General features: G+C 43.6%; 1 protein-coding gene across 1 annotated transcript in view; it reads right to left on the bottom strand.

Annotated features, from left to right (window-relative positions):
• The window catches only part of LOC135555439 (netrin-1-like), a 40,468-nt gene that overhangs the window by 14,774 nt on the left and 6,649 nt on the right, over positions 1-19,045 (bottom strand). The window contains exon 3 of the mRNA XM_064987850.1: positions 2,446-2,634. Coding sequence (XP_064843922.1) covers positions 2,446-2,634 — 189 coding nt within the window. The remainder of the gene's footprint in view (positions 1-2,445; positions 2,635-19,045) is intronic.

The raw sequence follows: 19,045 nt of genomic DNA on the forward strand, positions 1-19,045 counted from the left end.
GTTGGCACAGCATTGTGTTTCCTGTCCAAAAACAGCAGAGCGAGATGGTTGGCTGAGTTGAACAATAAATACCATGGGCCCTAACTGATGTCACAAAGCGCTGAGTTTGTCACCTGAGGAGAACGCAGCAATCAGGCTGTTTGGGTTTGATCCCAGAGTTTGGAACAGAGTAAAAGTTGGGGCAGAGCTGGAAGCCTTCAGGTTACTGATACAGCCCTCTAGAAAGCCTAAGACAGGTTGCTGTATGTGGTTAGCGCATTAGGGAAGGAGAGAACCTCTGTAATACTAACCTGCCCATAGCTTCTTCCTCTGCCCGCCCCTGACTGCATCCCAAATATAGACTGCAAAAATGTTTGGACTGGCAGCGTGCAGTGATATAATGATGCTCCCAACCATTAGTCACTTTCAAGAAGTGCAAAAGATCCATGAAATGTGTTAAGAACAACAGCACAACATGAACTACATTTGCCCTGAACTCCAATTAGGTGTGAACTCTGACTGCCACCACTGTGAAACGACCCCAAAACAGTCTGAGTAAGTGGCTGACTTTTATATATGATGGTGGACTGTGTTGATACTTTCACTCTGTGAGACTTGGAATAGTCAGTATGAGTTAAGAGTGGAGGTCCCTTGTGGTCTGCAGTAGGAAATGTAATATGCTGCAGTTCCTGTGACTAATTAGCCAGTGGTGTACCAGGCTGAAGGGCACTGGAGAATAGGTACTCTGAGAACCCACTCTGAGCCAATAGGAATGCAGCCACGGCTGTGGTTGGAGACCACAATATGCGGGTCTGCACAGAGTCACTCACTTGTCACTGAAGCGCAAGCTGGGTCCCAGTGTAATACAGCACATTGAGATGTTGTAATCGGACCGGAAAACAAACGACTTGAAACAATATTCTGTCTTTCATACAAGGAGGATATTACACTCTTAGAAAAAAAGGTGCTACTGTATCTAGAACATGAACCTATTTTTCGGCTGTCACCATAGGAGAACCCTTTGAAGAATTATTTTTGGTTCTAGGTAGAACCCTTTCGGTTCCAGGTAGAACCCTTTCTGCAGAGCGTTCTACCTGTAACCAAAAAGCGTTCTCCTATCGGGACAGCCGAATAACTATTTTTTTCCAAGAGTGTAGGATATTGTTGTATTATATCTCTTTGGAAAGACTAGATGTCATCCAGTTCAGGGTGATGTGGGATGTTGGTGGATCTGATGCTGAGGTGAAATGGTTGGCTTGTTCAAAGAGACTGTTTGAATCAACTCCTGCACTCCTGCATTCCATGGCAGACCTCACTTCTATTGTTAGCCACTCGTCTTTTTGTTCTCCACCTCCCCCGTTACAATTCACAGAAATGTAGGGCGATTCATTATAGCTCTCCAAGTTAAGCAAATAAAGTCTAATAAAATGTGGTCACTAGGGACCCAGTGTTGGGATCCTCCCCTGCTTTAGTGATAAAGGTACTTCAACTACATTGTTTCAAAGGCTTTGTCCACAGAAATGCTGTTATTACTGTAACCTGTAACCTCTATTTGAGAGAGATAACATGACTTGGACAAAAAACAGAGGTAGAAGTTAAAGCATTTGAGGTAAATGCGCAAAATGTGCTTTTTATTAATCCACTCACTCAAACCTGCCTCAGCTTGTGCTGATGTTTGTGTGATTGCATGTGTGTCTGTGTGTGCCTGAACGTATGTGTGTGTGTGTGTGTGTGTGTGTGTGTGTGTGTGTGTGTGTGTGTGTGTGTGTGTGTGTGTGTGTGTGTGTGTGTGTGTGTGTGTGTGTGTGTGTGTGTGTGTGTGTGTATGTACGTGCGCGTGTAAGTGTGTGTGAGTGACAGGTGCTTGTTTGCTCAGTGCCTCAGAGCCTGGCTTCTCTCCCCACTGTGCAGGGAGACAGAGGAAGTGAAGCTTTTCTCTCCTCACACACTAATCCTGAACAGCATGGACTCAAACCTGCCTTATGTGCTCACACCTGTGAGTGTGTGTGTGTGGGGGGATGGGGGATGATAGCGAGATCTGTTTCCACTCAACTGTACAGCGGATCAGCTCACACATCACTCAGTTTGTTTTGCTTGTGTTGTCATGGAATTCCCACTAGACTCCAAATACCAGAATCACACAGGTCAGCAACACTCACACTGGCAAGGTGGGAGCTTTTGTCCTTACAACTATCTTTCACCTGTCTCACATAATAATAATAAATAGTAGTGAAGTAGTGGAAAGTGCTACGCAATAAAGTTATCAAAAGATAGTTGGAATACTTGTTTCCTGCTGATAATTTGTTGAATTTCTAGATATCATGGCAGAACAATTCAACTTGTTTTCCAACAACATATGTCAAGAAAGTCCAAAACCGAAACAGAATATCAAATAGCGTGAGGTTTGGGTGTCATGCAGCCATTTTGAGTAGCCCACCCAGCAGACACCCAGCCCAGGAACTGTACCTTTGCAGGCCCTCCTGTGGGAGATGGCCTTGGACATGTCCCGGAAGAAGCCCTCCTTGCAGTAGTGGCAGTGGCGTCCGGCCGTGTTGTGGCGGCAGTTGAGACAGACTCCGCCACTCCTCCGCCCAGACAGCTTGTACAGCTCCATGTTGAAACGACAGCGCCGGGCGTGCAGGTTACAGTGGCAGGCTGCAGAAAGATGGCGAGAAGGCGAGGGGGAGAATAACACAGAGGTCAGTGGGTTCGCATGCTTTTTACACAGGTGTTGAGTACACTTAATGAAAACTTTGGCCTCCTGAACCTCAACACTCAACACAAAAAAACTCCCACTATGCAACCTTGTAGTTCAGCTAGTCCAGTGCTTCATAAGCTGGAACTGAAAACTGATGAACTCAGCAATTTTATTCACATGTACAGTATATCACAGTAGGGTGTTGACCACGTTACTTTCCAATTTCCAAAAGTCTAGTGGAGGGGAACCAAATAACAGCTAGTGAACTGTAGTGTATGGAGACCCTGAGAAAGTTACTGTTACTTTAATGACATCAGTGGGTCAAAGTCCTCTGGTCAGACATGTCATTTGGAGACAATGAGTTATGAAAACAGATGGATTGGCCAGGCTGTGAGCGATCCAGTTTCTAAGAGTAAATGGTGTAGTCCGACTCCACGCTCTCCTTTCCCCTCCACCTGCTTATAGATTTGACCTCTGACCCCTAGTGACATCAGGAGAGAGATTTCCTTTCCCACAGATCTCGCAACCTTCACTAACTATCTTAGTTGTTTTATTGTCATAACAGTATGAGGGATAACTTCCCAATTAAATCGGGTGATTCATTCATCAGTTCTCTCTGTGTGTTAGAGCCAGGGTGGACTTTCCACCTCTGCTCTAGTGATATTCTCTTCCAAAGCACTGTGAAAGAACTTCAATTTTTTGGCTTGCATTTGAGCTTTTCTGTTTTAGTCTCATCCAGGCACGTACTGCTGTGATAGGGCTGGAGGAGGAGAAGCCCGCATGGTTTCTTATTAGTGGATAATCTCTCCATCAGTGCACCCTGCCTTACGGTTATAGCCACAAGATCTGAGTGATAAGGGCACATATGCTACACGTTCATCAGCACTCCCAATCACGTACCAACCAACTCACACCTGCCATTGGGGACCAGGGTTGCCAGGTGGGTGGGATTCAGAGCTACTTCCTCTAAATTGGGGCTTAAACACACACAGTCGCACACAAACCGAGGTGTTTGGCAGATGTCATGGGCTTATCACACCTCAAACCCCAGGGCCGATCAGCACACTCAGGGCACACCAGACCCCCGGAGCTTTGAATTGTGCCCCCCCCCCCCCCTCCCTCCTTCCCTTGCTCTTTACCGCCTTCTTATCCCAGATGTTATCTGCACTTTGGGTGGACGTGTGAGTACAAATGTAATGGGATTTTTTATGAATGGGAAATGGAATGGAATGCTCTTAGTTTTCTTACCAGAGGAAAACATCCTACAGATAAATGCCCAAATAAAGGAAACACCAACATAAAGTGTCAAGGGCATTGAGAACAGATAGATATTCTACAAGTGTCTGGAACTCTATTGGAGGGATGCTACATTATTCTTCCACCAGAAATTCCATCCTTTGGTGTTTTGTTGACGGTGGTGGAAAACGCATCTCAGGCGCCACTCCAGAATCGCCCAAAAGTGTTCAATTGGGTTGAGGTCTGGTGACTGAGAGACACACACACACACACACACACCCTTTAAACCCCCTATGCTCCTTTGAGACCCCTATTTTAAAGTCACTGAGATTTCTTCTTCTAGCCATGGTAACCAAAATAATGGGTAAGTGGGCGTCTTTATACATGAGCATGGGACGTTAAGAGACGTTAATTGCTTAATAAACTCAGGAACAACAACTGTGTGGAAGCACCTGCTTTCAATATACTTTGTATCCCTCATTTACTCAGGTGTTTCCTTTATTTTGTCAGTTACCTGTATGCTGGTACTGTAACTTTAATCTTCACAGTGAGCCAGATGAAAGTTGAGAGATAAGAAATACCAGGTACAGTGCCTTGCGAAAGTATTCGGCCCCCTTGAACTTTGCGACCTTTTGCCACATTTCAGGCTTCAAACAAAAAGATATAAAACTGTATTTTTTTGTGAAGAATCAACAACAAGTGGGACACAATCACGAAGTGGAAGGACATTTATTGGATATTTCAAACTTTTTTAACAAATCAAAAACTGAAAAATTGGGTGTGCAAAATTATTCAGCCCCCTTAAGTTAATACTTTGTAGCGGCACCTTTTGCTGCGATTACAGCTGTAAGTCGCTTGGGGTAGGTCTCTATCAGTTTTGCACATCGAGAGACTGAAATTTTTTCCCATTCCTCCTTGCAAAACAGCTCGAGCTCAGTGAGGTTGGATGGAGAGCATTTGTGAACAGCAGTTTTCAGTTCTTTCCACAGATTCTCGATTGGATTCAGGTCAGGACTTTGACTTGGCCATTCTAACACCTGGATATGTTTATTTTTGAACCATTCCATTGTAGATTTTGCTTTATGTTTTGGATCATTGTCTTGTTGGAAGACAAATCTCCGTCCCAGTCTCAGGTCTTTTGCAGACTCCATCAGGTTTTCTTCCAGAATGGTCCTGTATTTGGCTCCATCCATCTTCCCATCAATTTTAACCATCTTCCCTGTCCCTGCTGAAGAAAAGCAAGCCCAAACCATGATGCTGGGTGATGAGCTGTGTTGCTTTTACGCCAAACATAACCTTTTGCATTGTTGCCAAAAAGTTCAATTTTGGGTTCATCTGACCAGAGCACCTTCTTCCACATGTTTGGTGTGTCTCCCAGGTGGCTTGTGGCAAACTTTAAACGACACTTTTTATGGATATCTTTAAGAAATGGCTTTCTTCTTACCACTCTTCCATAAAGGCCAGATTTGTGCAATATACGACTGATTGTTGTCCTATGGACAGAGTCTCCCACCTCAGCTGTAGATCTCTGCAGTTCATCCAAAGTGATCATGGGCCTCTTGGCTGCATCTCTGATCAGTCTTCTCCTTGTATGAGCTGAAAGTTTAGAGGGACGGCCAGGTCTTGGTAGATTTGCAGTGGTCTGATACTCCTTCCATTTCAATATTATCGCTTGCACAGTGCTCCTTGGGATGTTTAAAGCTTGGGAAATCTTTTTGTATCCAAATCCAGCTTTAAACTTCTTCACAACAGTATCTCGGACCTGCCTGGTGTGTTCCTTGTTCTTCATGATGCTCTCTGCGCTTTTAACCGACCTCTGAGACTATCACAGTGCAGGTGCATTTATACGGAGACTTGATTACACAGGTGGATTGTAGGTGGATTGTATTGGATTGATTACAGGTGGATTGTATTTATCATCATTAGTCATTTAGGTCAACATTGGATCAGTCAGAGATCCTCACTGAACTTCTGGAGAGAGTTTGCTGCACTGAAAGTAAAGGGGCTGAATAATTTTGCACGCCCAATTTTTCAGTTTTTGATTTGTTAAAAAAGTTTGAAATATCCAATAAATGTCATTCCACTTCATGATTGTGTCCCAAGTTCAAGGGGGCCGAATACTTTCGCAAGGCACTGTAAGTATCTGGGCACATGCATTCTGCATGCAATATAGGCCAAATCTCCTATTACTTTGACAAGCAGCACGTCTTTGTGCGGTCTGTGTGTATACAATACGGCTTCAGCCTGTGTGTGACCCCCTGTGTGTGGTGTCTATGTGTGTGTGAGAGAATGTCTGCATCATGTGATTAATAAGCGTTATCTCCTTGGCTTTCCCCAGCCTCTCCTAATGAGCACTGTGCTATCTCATACACACTTCCCTGGCCGGCTCTCCAATCACTCCGCTAATTGTCCCTCAGTGCCAAGGCCTCAAGTACTGATAAGCTATATTTAGACCAGCTGGCCCAAAATATCCCTCACAGCATCTATCACACACACTGTTGTGTTTACAACTGGGAAGCCTGACAACAAAACAACAAGTGAGGAAACAAACAGAATCTCCCAAGTTTTCAATATGAGTTCAATAAGAGCTTAAATTCTGTCCAAGGAAATGTGATTTCTGTAGTTTCACATCAATAATAGAGATCGTAACAGTGGCTACCTACCTGGCAGTGTAGCCTACACGTAGGGCCTTTTTGTTGTTATTTGAAGCACTGTCGAACATACTTAGAGGTACACCATTTCAATCTATTTATTTTCAAGTGTTGTAATACTGCATAGTGAAGGACATGGTAGGTGTGAGACGCTGACATGATGAATCATTCCACAGCTTGCTGTAGGTGGATTAATATTCTGTGTTCTGTGAGAGAATCTCAAGGCCATACATGCCCTCTATTGATAGCAGGTTCTGGATTGTTGCAGGGACTCAGCACCTCCCTGCCACAGACACACATAACCTACCTGTCACCAGGTGTCTGATGCTAACCAAACACTCTGTGTACACGGCTGCCTGTGTTCCTAGGCCGCAGACAGAGGAGTTGTGTGATTTGTATTGAGAGGAATGCTGCGCTTATTCAAGGATGAAGAGGAAAGGAATTCCAGTGTATTATTGTTTATCCGGGATCAATTAATCCCTCAGTCAGTGAAGGCCCATAATGATAGTGGCCCATATTATGAGAGGATGCTGTGTGCCAAGCCAAACAAGCCTCTCATCCTCACCCTGTCAGTGATTTGAGAAAAACACAACATCAGTGCCCTTAGGAGATTAATATACTTGTCACATTCTCTCCGAGGTATCTAAATCAAATCAAACTTTATTAGTCACATGCTCTGAAAACAACAAGTGTAGTCCTTACCGTGAAATGCTTACTTACAAGCCCTTAACCAACAGTGCAGTTCAAGAAAGAGTTAAGAAAATATTTAACAAATAATCTAAAGTAAAAAATAATACAAATAAACACAATAAAATAACAATAACAGGGGGCGCTGGTACCGAGTCAGTGTGCGGGGGTACAGGTTAGTTGAGGTAATTTGTACATGTAGGTAGGGGTGAAGTGACTATGCATAGATAATAAACAGCGAGTAGCAGCAGTGTAAAAACAAATGGAGGGGGGGTCATTGTAAATTGTCCGGTGGCCATTTGATTAATTGTTCAGCAGTCTTATGGCTTGGAGGTAGAAGCTATTAAGGAGCCTTTTGGTCCTAGACTTGGCGTTCCTGTACCGCTTGCCGTGTGGTAGCAGAGAATACAGTCTATGACTTGGGTGATTGGAGTTTCTGACAATTTTATGGGCTTTCCTCTGACACCGCTAATTATACAGGTCCTGGATGGCAAGAAGCTTGGCCCCAGTGATGTCCTGTTTGGCCATGCAGTCTTGGGTGAACAGGGAATACAGGAGGGGACTAAGTACACACACCCTGAGGGGGCCCAGGGTTGAGGATAAGCGTGGCAGATGAGTTGTTGCCTATCCTTACCGGCCTGTCAGGAAGTCCAGGATCCAGTTGCAGAGGGAGGTGTTTAGTCCCTGGGTCCTTAGCTTAGTGATGAGGCACTATGGGCATTATGGTGTTGAACGCTGAGCTGTAGTCAATGAACAGCATTCTCACATAGGTGTTTCTTTTATCCAGGAATGCAGTATTTCCATGACAACACTTGATTTTAATAGGTTGATATTTCTGAGCGCTGGGTTTGTTTTCCTCCTATACCACATTGGTTACTGTAAACCACCCGGTGCAGGGGCTGTGCATCAGGTCTAACTGTGAGAGACTACAGACTCAGAGATTGAAGTCTTGTTTATTGAAGTCTTGTTTGGCCATGCTCTCAGAAACCTAGTGATTTCCCAATTAGAATAGGTGTATACTTTGCACATGTTTCTAGGACATTTTATGAGCTATGCAGTTTGTTAAACAGCATGAGTTTCAATGTGCTGGTAAAACAAATCCTGGCATCATGTGACGTTACAACAATAAACGGTTTGAGTTGAAATTAGAGTAAAATAAACTTGTGACATTTCATTCAAAGTGCTTGTTACAGAGCCTACATGATGCCTGCATGATACTTGCATAACACCTGCCTGGTGTGTGGGTGAAGCTTCAGAAAATGAGTCACAAGTATTCATTAGCATTCATAAAGCACTTATGAAATCAAAGTGTTCCCACTCATTCCCCCATAAATATCCAAATCGCAATGGAACTGTAATATATGAAGTCATAGTTAAGTCAAGTAACTATTTAACTAAATCAATAAAAATGACAAGTGACTAATAACATGCCTGACTTATGAAAGCATAATGAATCAATGGTTATGTTTTGAGGATGAGAACCTATGGTATTACAGCATACCGGCATCAATGTGAGGGACATGGAAGTCACTGTTTGGCTCATTAAGAATTATAGCAATAGCTTTAAGTGGATGATACAATATGTTGCCATCACAACCGACTGAAAATCACTCCTACATTACTCTTATGAAGTTCTAATACATCATTGTCATAAATATCTGGTTTAATAGAGAAACGCATATATTATACATTTTGGTGCCAAAAATCAGCAGACATGCCTCGAAACATTATTGGTAATATGCCTCCATTTCTTTGGGCCAATGGATTTGTAACAGAATTAAGATCCAACTGTGCATTTGGTCTGTTGATACATACTGCATGACTTTAATGATACAAACGCCCCTGAACGTCTTCTGTGGGGCACTCCCTTTAGATCAGTCACCCTTATGCTCTTAGCTTCATGCCCCAGACATACTCAACATTTTCCTACAATAAATATTTCGATTGCACATTGCTGGAGCAGCTGCTATTTTGAAGAGGGAGAAAAAACAACAAAGGCCTTTTGGAATGAGCTATCCAGATGATGAATCATTTTACGAGTTTCCGGAATGCTTTTGATGACTTGAGCTGGGGTGAAAAGCTGGGGTGAAACGTCTCATATTGGGAGGACTGATTCAGCCAACGGCCCTGATGTTCTTCCATAGCAACCCGTCACCTCGGCGTAATGCTAACAAATAAATAAACAAGCGAGAGATAAAGAGCGAGATAAAGAGCGAGATAAAGAGATAAAGAGCGTATAAAGACTCCGTCTGAACAGAGCTGACAGGTTGAGACAGACAACTGTTTCAACACGAGGACTTTTAGCATGCGTGATTTGTTTTTATTGAAACACACATTGGAGGCGGTGAGGGAGGAGGTTTAAACAGGATGCAGTGATGAACAACCCTGGGGCTGGGGTTCATCTGCAGTGGAAGCAGCACCTGTTTCAGTTCCTTCCTCAGCTATAGGAACTGTATGGAAACTCTGACCTCTCTACGCTGGAAGGTCCAACATCTGCATTGTCCCCCTTAGTGGCCCCTCACACCATACCACTGACACTGCATTCAGTAGCTCTCTCTTTTAGAAGGTATGCACACAGGCATTGATGGAAATATTGCTCATCCATGAAGAACATGGAAGAACTGGACAAGAGGGTCTGCCACAGTGACAGTTAATGGTCAGTTCCTGGAAATACTGCATATTGACCAACACAGTTATTTTTCACACTTCGACATGGTTGGCTTAAAGGGTAGAGATGATGGAAGCAGATGAGCCCAGGTGGCCTGATTTTACCACAGAGATGTTATCAAACTAAAGTCATTAGGATGGCCAATTAGTGGCAACATGTCTAATCCCTGGGGGGCTATGGCTTGTGCTTGGTTAACATGACAACACTGAGGGAGACATGATGATCAATCACTCAGTTCACCTTTAACCTTTGAAGACCTGCCAAACCACACAAGAGTGCACTTTGTGCTCTGAGATGGAAGATGGAAGAGATAAGCCAGGCTAATGTATTGGATTTCTGTGTTATGAAATGGTGGTTTTGATTCTGATGCTTTTCCATTCAACCCAAGGACCCAAGCATCCTCTTATGTCAAAAGACAATGCATGGGTCAAAACGCTTAGCCCTTTTTAGTCTTCAGAAAGGTAAATGCTGTTTTTATCAGTAACTACTTGCCTTAAACCAAGTCAGAGTGTAAGCTTATAGGGAAAACTCCCAATGATAACCTTCCAGCTTTAAGCTATCACTCTTGCCAAGAGAATACAACAGGAAGATTGTTAAAGACCTGCTACTGAAGGTAAACGTAAACTTCAGGAGCCACTACATGGTCATGAAAAGCTACAATCAAACTTGAATCAGACTGCCTATACTTGAAGGTATAGTACAACACAAATGTTTAATAACACCATGACAGACCCTGACTATGATAGTGTACTATAATGAGAACTTGCACTCTAAATGACTGTACATTGTGTTTTACTGAAAGTCTGAAAAACACTTGTCCTATGTGTCCTAGATCAAGTGGCCCCAATTTCTATGTTACAACAAAAATCCTTTATAAAGGCCCTTTGGCCTGGCAGCAAAATGTCAGAAGTGAAGTATGTTGAGCAGCACTGTGTGCCTGAGGACTAATAGGATCTCCTTTACACCACCAACCCCTGTGGCCGTGTTTAGTAACAAGAAAGCCTCCCTAATGGGCTCCCATTTCCCACTACTAACGCAGGTTTAATAGCAGTGTGTGTGTTCTCTCCCTGCTCCCCATCTCAGTGGGACACCCTACCCCTCTCTCCCTGTGGGCTCTCTCTCACACAGAGGCAGTTTGGGAAGGCATCTCCCCTCCGCCTCGCTACGCAGTGATGTCATGGGGAGCGCTCTCTTTTTACGAGCGCAGCTCTGTGATCTCTGGCGGAGATCAATTAGCTGAGCAATCAGGCCTCCCCTGCTTTTGTGTGAGTAACTCCTCGTAAAACAGAGTGGTTGCCTGGCGACCGGGCACGTGGCGTCTCAACAAAAACAGCCACCCAATGTCAGGCCAAGCCGTGCTCTAAGAACGAAGGCAGAATTAAACCGTGGTTCTCCTGTTCTGAGCATAACATTAGCTAATATAATGTAACATTAGCGAATGCTAATGTATCCAGTGTGATGGTTGGTGACTGGTGCCACTGTCAAAACCAGTTGTTAATTGGCCTAAGCGATGCCAGTCTACTGCATACAAAATATCATAACCATGGAGAAGTTGGGGTTGGATCCATGTTGTCTGAGAGTTCATTAGAAGCCTCTCAAAAAGCATTGTTGATCTCAATGACAATGTTTGTGTTAGCCATCTTTCCCAAGTATTTCTTTGCATGTGTTAAAAAGGCATGGCTACTGTATAGTATGCCGCCTTGTTCTTTTAGAATAGCTCAAGTGGAACCACACATCACCTGTACATGAACCCACAGAGACTGCTCTGTATCACAACCCTTAACTACAAGAAAAAAGACCTGACACTATGGAACAGCAAAATTATATAATTGTGCAATGAGTAATAGCCAGAGAGCTCCGCGCCCTCCCCTCAACAACTAGTTGTGATGCCAATGATAATACACCATATCTTGTGAATAATAATATACGTATAATGAGCAACATATCTCAGTGCATTTATCCTGCCTGCACAGGGCTGGGAACAAGACGAGAGCAGGCAGGAGAACACCTCAGTGGAAATTATCTCGCTATCAAACAGAGCCCAATCAAACTGCTACTCTCCCAATCCACAAACCTGTTCTCATGGCCCCTGGTCTGAATGAGTCACGCTCTATTTAAACACTCCAGGTCCCCACAGTCAGGAGTCCTCATCCCCTCTGGGGAGGTGATAAAGGTTGCTAGGACTTAGCGTGTGCATTAGATGTTAGCAACCGCACTAAGGGTAATTGTGACTTATGTGAACTCCGCTGCTGCCAGGGCGGTCAATGTGGGAAAACATTGTCGGTTGGGTGTCGGTTGGACGGGTCATCTGGGGAGCATTTCTGCTTTAGCGTATGTAGTGTACAGCACCGCTGAGGAAATACGCCAGGATGAAATATATCTCAGTGATGGCACAGTGGTCTAAGACACTGCATCTCAGTGCTAGAGGTGTCACTACAAACCCTGGTTCGATTCCAGGCTGTATCACAACTGGCTGTGATTGGGAGTCCCATAGGGCAATGCACAATTGGCCCAGCATCGTCCGGGTTAGGGTTTGGCCTGTGTAGGCCGTCATTGTAAATTAGAATTTGTTCTTAACTGACTTGCCTGGTTAGATCAAATATAGGTGGTGCAATCATCTTATCAACAACTGAATTTCTGATTTATTTGTCTATCCCCCATGGTGGAGAGAGAGCGAGCAGAAATCCGCTGTGCTGTAAAACATAAACGATGATCCATCGTAACCCTGACATGTTTATTGGGCTTTTCTCCATGGGCTCATTTATAACCACGCAAACTCCCGATGTTAAAATCTCTCTCAAATATGTTTTATGTTTTCGAATGTGTCAGGCCAGCCATTTTATTTCTCAATAATCAGAGGATCATTAAAGGTCCTTATCCCAGTGGTGTTGGAGGCTTTCCTTTCCGTGGCTTGTTAAGCTTTCTCTATTAATCAAAACAGGTGGAAAGCTCATAATGTGAGGTAAATGAGGAAATGTTTGAGCCCTTTTCCCAGCTTGCCTTGGGAAAAGGGACTGAGCAGTTCCATTCTGGCGAGAGAAAAGAAAATGCTATGGAATAATTGTTAATGATTGTTTTTGTGGAAACACTGAGAAGTCAATGTGAGTTGTGTTATTTCATACTAATTTCACCAAAGTCTCAAAGTTTGTTCTGGTTGCTAGGTGGCTTTCAGGAGATGGAATTGGGCTGGAGAGGAAAAGGCAGGGTTCCTCCTTCTGCACGCCAGCGTTTTGTTATCTTAGGGAACCCAATGAACCTATGGTAACTACGTCCTGAGCCAGATAGAAAATACACCAATCTAACCTGTACGTTTGAACCGTTTGGTTCCAATCACTGTCAGATCCAGTTTAATCCAATACATTTCACATAGACTTACGTCACATTTATGCCTGTCATTTCTGTCACTTTCACTTTGGTCAGAATTATCAACTTGTCTCCAGATAAGATATCACAGAACTGTCTGGCTTTTCACAATGACTTATTCAGATCAGACAGTTCCAATATGTCTTTCATTGTAACACTATATGCTACAGGCTTGTTATGTTGATTTTTCTGTCAGTTGTGAGTGATTGCAGAACAAGACAAACTTAGAGTCATTAAAGAAACTACTCTTCGGTGAGAAGCCAAACCTAGAATGAAACAGTAAAATAAGCTTGAAAGTCAACCAGGGCTTGTTAATGATCTTTTGGGGGGTAATTTAAAATGGAATGCAGTGTGTATACGACATGTTAACTTTAAGGATTTACTGTAATTTATGCAATTCCCTGAGATACGGAGTGGAAATCCTTCTGAAGCTACTGGCCACTGTTTTATTTACTGTTTTCATTGTGATTTAAACATGGACATTGAGGTTGTGGCCTGGAAGTTGCTGTGACCTATAAGCTCATTGAAATGGTCACGTCTTCTTTGAATCATCTCCATCTGTTGATGGGATGGGTCAAGTCCACCATTTTGGGTTTGATACGTGTTGAGGAAATGTCACTCTTGAAGTTTAAAACATTGTGTTACAGAGCCCAGACTCTGCCATTGTTACATCACAGCGTAATCTAACTTGGGCTTTGGTCTCTGTTTGTTATTGGGCCTCTTAGCTCATTCCATTTCCCACCCGTCTGTGAGGAAACCAGATACCATATCTCAAACTCACAATCCTGAAGAAACGAAGCTCAGTATCTTGGAAAATAAACCATATTGCATAAAGAAAAGTGTTGTGAAAAGAGGGCCAATGATCCCCATCACCTCACCAACCCCATGCACACACATTATATGCACACACAAACACGCACACGTGTACACTCAGTGTTCATCGCCCAAGACATCAGCGTGGCAGGGAGGATGTTATCTCTGCCTGTGGGTTTGGACCAGCAGGAGTGGGAGGAAGTAGTGCCTGAGGGTTTGGGGTGTGTGGAGTGACCATGACTCCAGGCAAGTGCTGGTTCTCTGCCCAGAGTATATGACAGCCTCCCTGGTTTTCATCCATCTTCTCCAGGACTGGAAGACTTATAAAAGGCTGCGTAATCCTCTGCCTGTGCAGGGTTCCATGCTCCAGGAGCCAACAGAACAGAGATCTGCCACACAGCACAGCAGCAGGAGGAGGAGGAGGAATGCGATTGATGAATCCCCAGGTATTTACTTCTTGCAGCAGATGGAACCCTGGGATATTTACAGTTCTGTGGGGAAGGAGAGGGGTCTGGTAGCCATTGTCCTCAAGACCTACTGATTATATCCTACTGTTATTTATCCCCCTGGATTTCCCCCTAAATCCACTAAGTGGTTCCTTATTCAGAGAAAGGAATTGGTCACTGGGGTATGGGAGAAAGACATGTTGTGTAGGGGGTGACTGAAATCAATTTAAAAGTACTGAAGACCCTTGGAGAGGCCCAAGCAGAAGTTATTTGGACAAATAAATAAAAGTGGGAACAACTCCATTTCCTTATCACGGCGGTGATTGGGTCTGCTGTTTGTTTGTTTTACAATGTTCTGGAGAGAAGTCATTCTGAGAAGTGGTTTTTAATGAGGAGGACGAGAAGAGTCACTGAAGTCGTTCTGGGAAGTGTTTTTTAATGAGGAGGACAAGAAGAGGTTGCTGAAGTCGTTCTGGAGAGAAGTGGTTTTTAATGAGGAGGACGAGAAGAGTCACTGAAGTCGTTCTGAGAAGTGGTTTTTAATGAGGAGGACGAGAAGAGGTTGCTGAAGTCGTTCTGGAGAGAAGTGGTTTTTAATGAGGAGGACGAGAAGAGGTTGCTGAAGTCGTTCTGAGAAGGGTTTTTTAATGAGGAGGACGAGAAGAGGTTGCTGAAGTCGTTCTGAGAAGGGTTTTTTAATGAGGAGGACGAGAAGAGGTTGCTGAAGTCGTTCTGAGAAGTGGTTTTTAATGAGGAGGACGAGAAGAGTCACTGAAGTCGTTCTGGAGAGAAGTGGTTTTTAATGAGGAGGACGAGAAGAGTCACTGAAGTCGTTATGAGAAGTGCTTTTTAATGAGGAGGACGAGAAGAGTCACTGAAGTCGTTCTGGAGAGAAGTGGTTTTTAATGTGTAGGACGAGAAGAGTCACTGAAGTCGTTCTGAGAAGTGGTTTTTAATGAGGAGGACGAGAAGAGTCACTGAAGTCGTTCTGGAGAGAAGTCATTCTGAGAAGTGGTTTTTAATGAGGAGGACGAGAAGAGTCACTGAAGTCGTTCTGAGAAGTGGTTTTTAATGAGGAGGACGAGAAGAGTCACTGAAGTCGTTCTGGAGAGAAGTGGTTTTTAATGAGGAGGAGGAGAAGCGTTGCTGAAGTCGATCTGGAGAGAAGTGTTTTTTAATGAGGAGGACGAGAAGAGTCACTGAAGTCGTTCTGAGAGAAGTGGTTTTTAATGAGGAGGACGAGAAGAGTCACTGAAGTCGTTCTGGAGAGAAGTGGTTTTTAATGAGGAGGACGAGAAGAGTCACTGAAGTCGTTCTGGAGAGAAGTGGTTTTTAATGAGGAGGACGAGAAGAGTCACTGAAGTCGTTCTGGAGAGAAGTGGTTTTTAATGAGGAGGACGAGAAGAGTCACTGAAGTCGTTCTGGAGAGAAGTGGTTTTTAATGTGTAGGACGAGAAGAGTCACTGAAGTCATTCTGAGAAGTGGTTTTTAATGAGGAGGATGAGAAGAGTCACTGAAGTCGTTCTGGAGAGAAGTGGTTTTTAATGAGGAGGTCGAGAAGAGTCACTGAAGTCGTTCTGGAGAGAAGTGGTTTTTAATGAGGAGGACGAGAAGAGTCACTGAAGTCGTTCTGGAGAGAAGTGGTTTTTAATGAGGAGGACGAGAAGAGTCACTGAAGTCGTTCTGAGAGAAGTGGTTTTTAATGAGGAGGTCGAGAAGAGTCACTGAAGTCGTTCTGGAGAGAAGTGTTTTTAATGAGGAGGAGGAGAAGCGTTGCTGAAGTCGATCTGGAGAGAAGTGTTTTTTAATGAGGAGGACGAGAAGAGTCGCTGAAATCTGCACATGTGAACTGAACAGAGATAAGTTTTACAATTAGACGCTACACAAGCTTTGTTGTATCTGAAGACACGTTTTCCAGCTGAAATTAATTGAGTGTTGATACAACACTACCATTCAACAGTATGGATCAGTCAAAATCTTCAATCAGTCAAACATTTTTACTTCGACTTGTTGGTCCAGTTTGTTGGTGTAAAAGCAAACAGTTGCTGGAAAACTCCTTAGCTCTGACGCAAACGACATGGTGAAAACGAAAAGCCTCCTGCTGACTGTCTCAGATTCTAATGAGTCAAGCCTTCGTTCAGCCATAATAGAGCTAGTTGCCATTTGTTGTTTTCGTCTTTTAGTTTAAAAGGTCCTGTATCCACATAACAACAGGGAGGATGGCATCACCCAAGGGCCGTTAGCTCGGCTTCTACTGGGAGTTTCACAATGCTGAGGTAATAGGGTAATTGTGATAACCAGCCATGCCATTGCACAGGGAAGTGTGTGTGTGCGTGTGTGTGTGTGTGTGTGTGGGGCAGGGGGTGGTAACTTCTCAGTACTGGCAGTGTTGGGTGGCAGCACAGTGGGGGAGCTGGTGGGGGGTCTGTAACTGAGCGATGGAGCGCGGAGCATGTCATTTCACTGGGCCATTAATCATTCCCAGACTCTCCAGCTCCAGCGCCGCGTAGGGGCTCCAATGCGCTCACACTCAAGCTAGGTGGTCCTGTCGCCACTGCCGTAGCAGCCCAGACAGGCAGAGGGTGGCGGAGGTTAAACCCATGTTGGTTAAACATGCAAACACACACACATCAGCTTCCAATGCCTACGTCAACAGATACATCCAAACAACACACACAGATAAACAAACTAATACACATTCATTCCATCACACACGGTTATCAACAGAAATAAATATTGCATATTTGCTTGTTTTGACAGAAATGGCAATTTCTTCTTCCTTGGCTTCTCTTCAGACACTAGAAGATAATACCACCTAGCAACCAGTGTAACACACTATTTAATCCCTCTCCATCCACCACATCCCCCTGTTCTCTACTTTGGAATTACAAGACTGCAGATTTTATTCTGGGGGACAGTTTATATGCCAACACAGGATGGATATATAGTAGACAGACTCCCAGCTCTACCTGTGTGCTCCCTCTCCTCTGTTGACCATTGAGAATCCTTGTATATTTAAGCCTGTATTTATTTAAGCCACCCCCCGGCATCACTAATGTACGTCAGCATAGTTACCCCATAGAGACAATGAGGTCACAGATTAGCAACGTGTGCGGCTGTTCCATTTAGTTGCCAGACCCACCTGTCTCCGTTTTCACTGTGAGATCTCTGAATTATACAGTCTCTACAATGCCCTCTTGACTTGTGATACAGCACCTCAAGCATTCATAATATGACCTGTGATATGTATAATGACCTGTGATATGTATAATGCAACACTTGTCAGCAGTTATCACGTATTAGTAACACATTGACTGTTTCAGGTCCTGAAGAGAGGACAGTGCCCACCCAGATAAACAGAGACTGGACCTGTATGTCCTCTGACACACTGAAGCACTGTGAAATGACCCCTCATGGTCCTCTGACATCAGAGTCAAGAGAAAAGGAATCCTAAACCAAAGCTACCATTTCCTTCCAACTGTTGAGGGCCACCTCTCCAAACCGCCGTCCACAACATAGCCATAGAATATTTTCTCTATTGTCTTAAAAGGCAGAGTAAAGCCTTTTTGGCTCTACGCTGATGTCTGTCTTGAATTATAAGCTCAACAAAACAAAATCCCCCAAAACATGAAGCATTTGCCCAGAGGACACTGGATTCCACCAGAGCTTGGATTTTGAGATCTCAAAAATATACGTCTTTGTTTTTTAGTCTCCCTGTATACAGTGAAACCTCCCAGCTCACCACATCCACACAGGCTGATGTGCCAAAAGGACTGTCCTGCAGACCCACCATATGAAGATACACTGTAGTTTCCACTTCAGTTACGGAACAGAATTAGTCTGGGGATGTTTTGGAATGAATAACAGCCCAAATGTACTGCTATTCATTACCTTGTTAGCATAGAGGTTCATCGTTTGGACTTTTAGAACTCCTGATATTGACCGCAGATTCTTTTATTTTCTTAAGACTGCAAATTTGACATTGTTTTTTATATACAGTATGTGTCTCTACAAACATGCAGACCGTACTTTTTCCTTGAAGAGGCCAAATGATATGACCTAATGATATGATTTTAGTCTAAGTGGAGTCTAACTGACCTTCTATTCCCAGTGGGGCGTTTAAAGGTGTCTGAGTTTTCATCTGTCTGTTGAGAGACTCCCAATACTGACCTGGCTGCAACCCACCTGCTTCCGATTAACTGCTCAAAAAGCTCTCCTGCTGCATGTACTTGTTTTCATTTTTGTGTTTTATTTTGTTGGTTATTTTTCTCTTTCATTCCAAAAAAAAATATTTTACAGAGATTCATTTTTAGGTCTGCATGGCAAATTTCCTGTTGCTTGGTACCCATAATTGAATGTTGCATTCTTTCAGCCCATGAGACCTTTCTTTGCGAGCTATGTTCATGAATAAATACTGTATTCATTGAAAACAGGTAACTATCCATACAAAACAAGTAACTATCCATACAAAACAAGTAACTCAATAAAGTGAAAGCATTTCAGT

Source organism: Oncorhynchus masou, chromosome 15 (genome assembly GCF_036934945.1).
Source record: "Oncorhynchus masou masou isolate Uvic2021 chromosome 15, UVic_Omas_1.1, whole genome shotgun sequence".
NCBI lineage: Eukaryota > Metazoa > Chordata > Actinopteri > Salmoniformes > Salmonidae > Oncorhynchus > Oncorhynchus masou.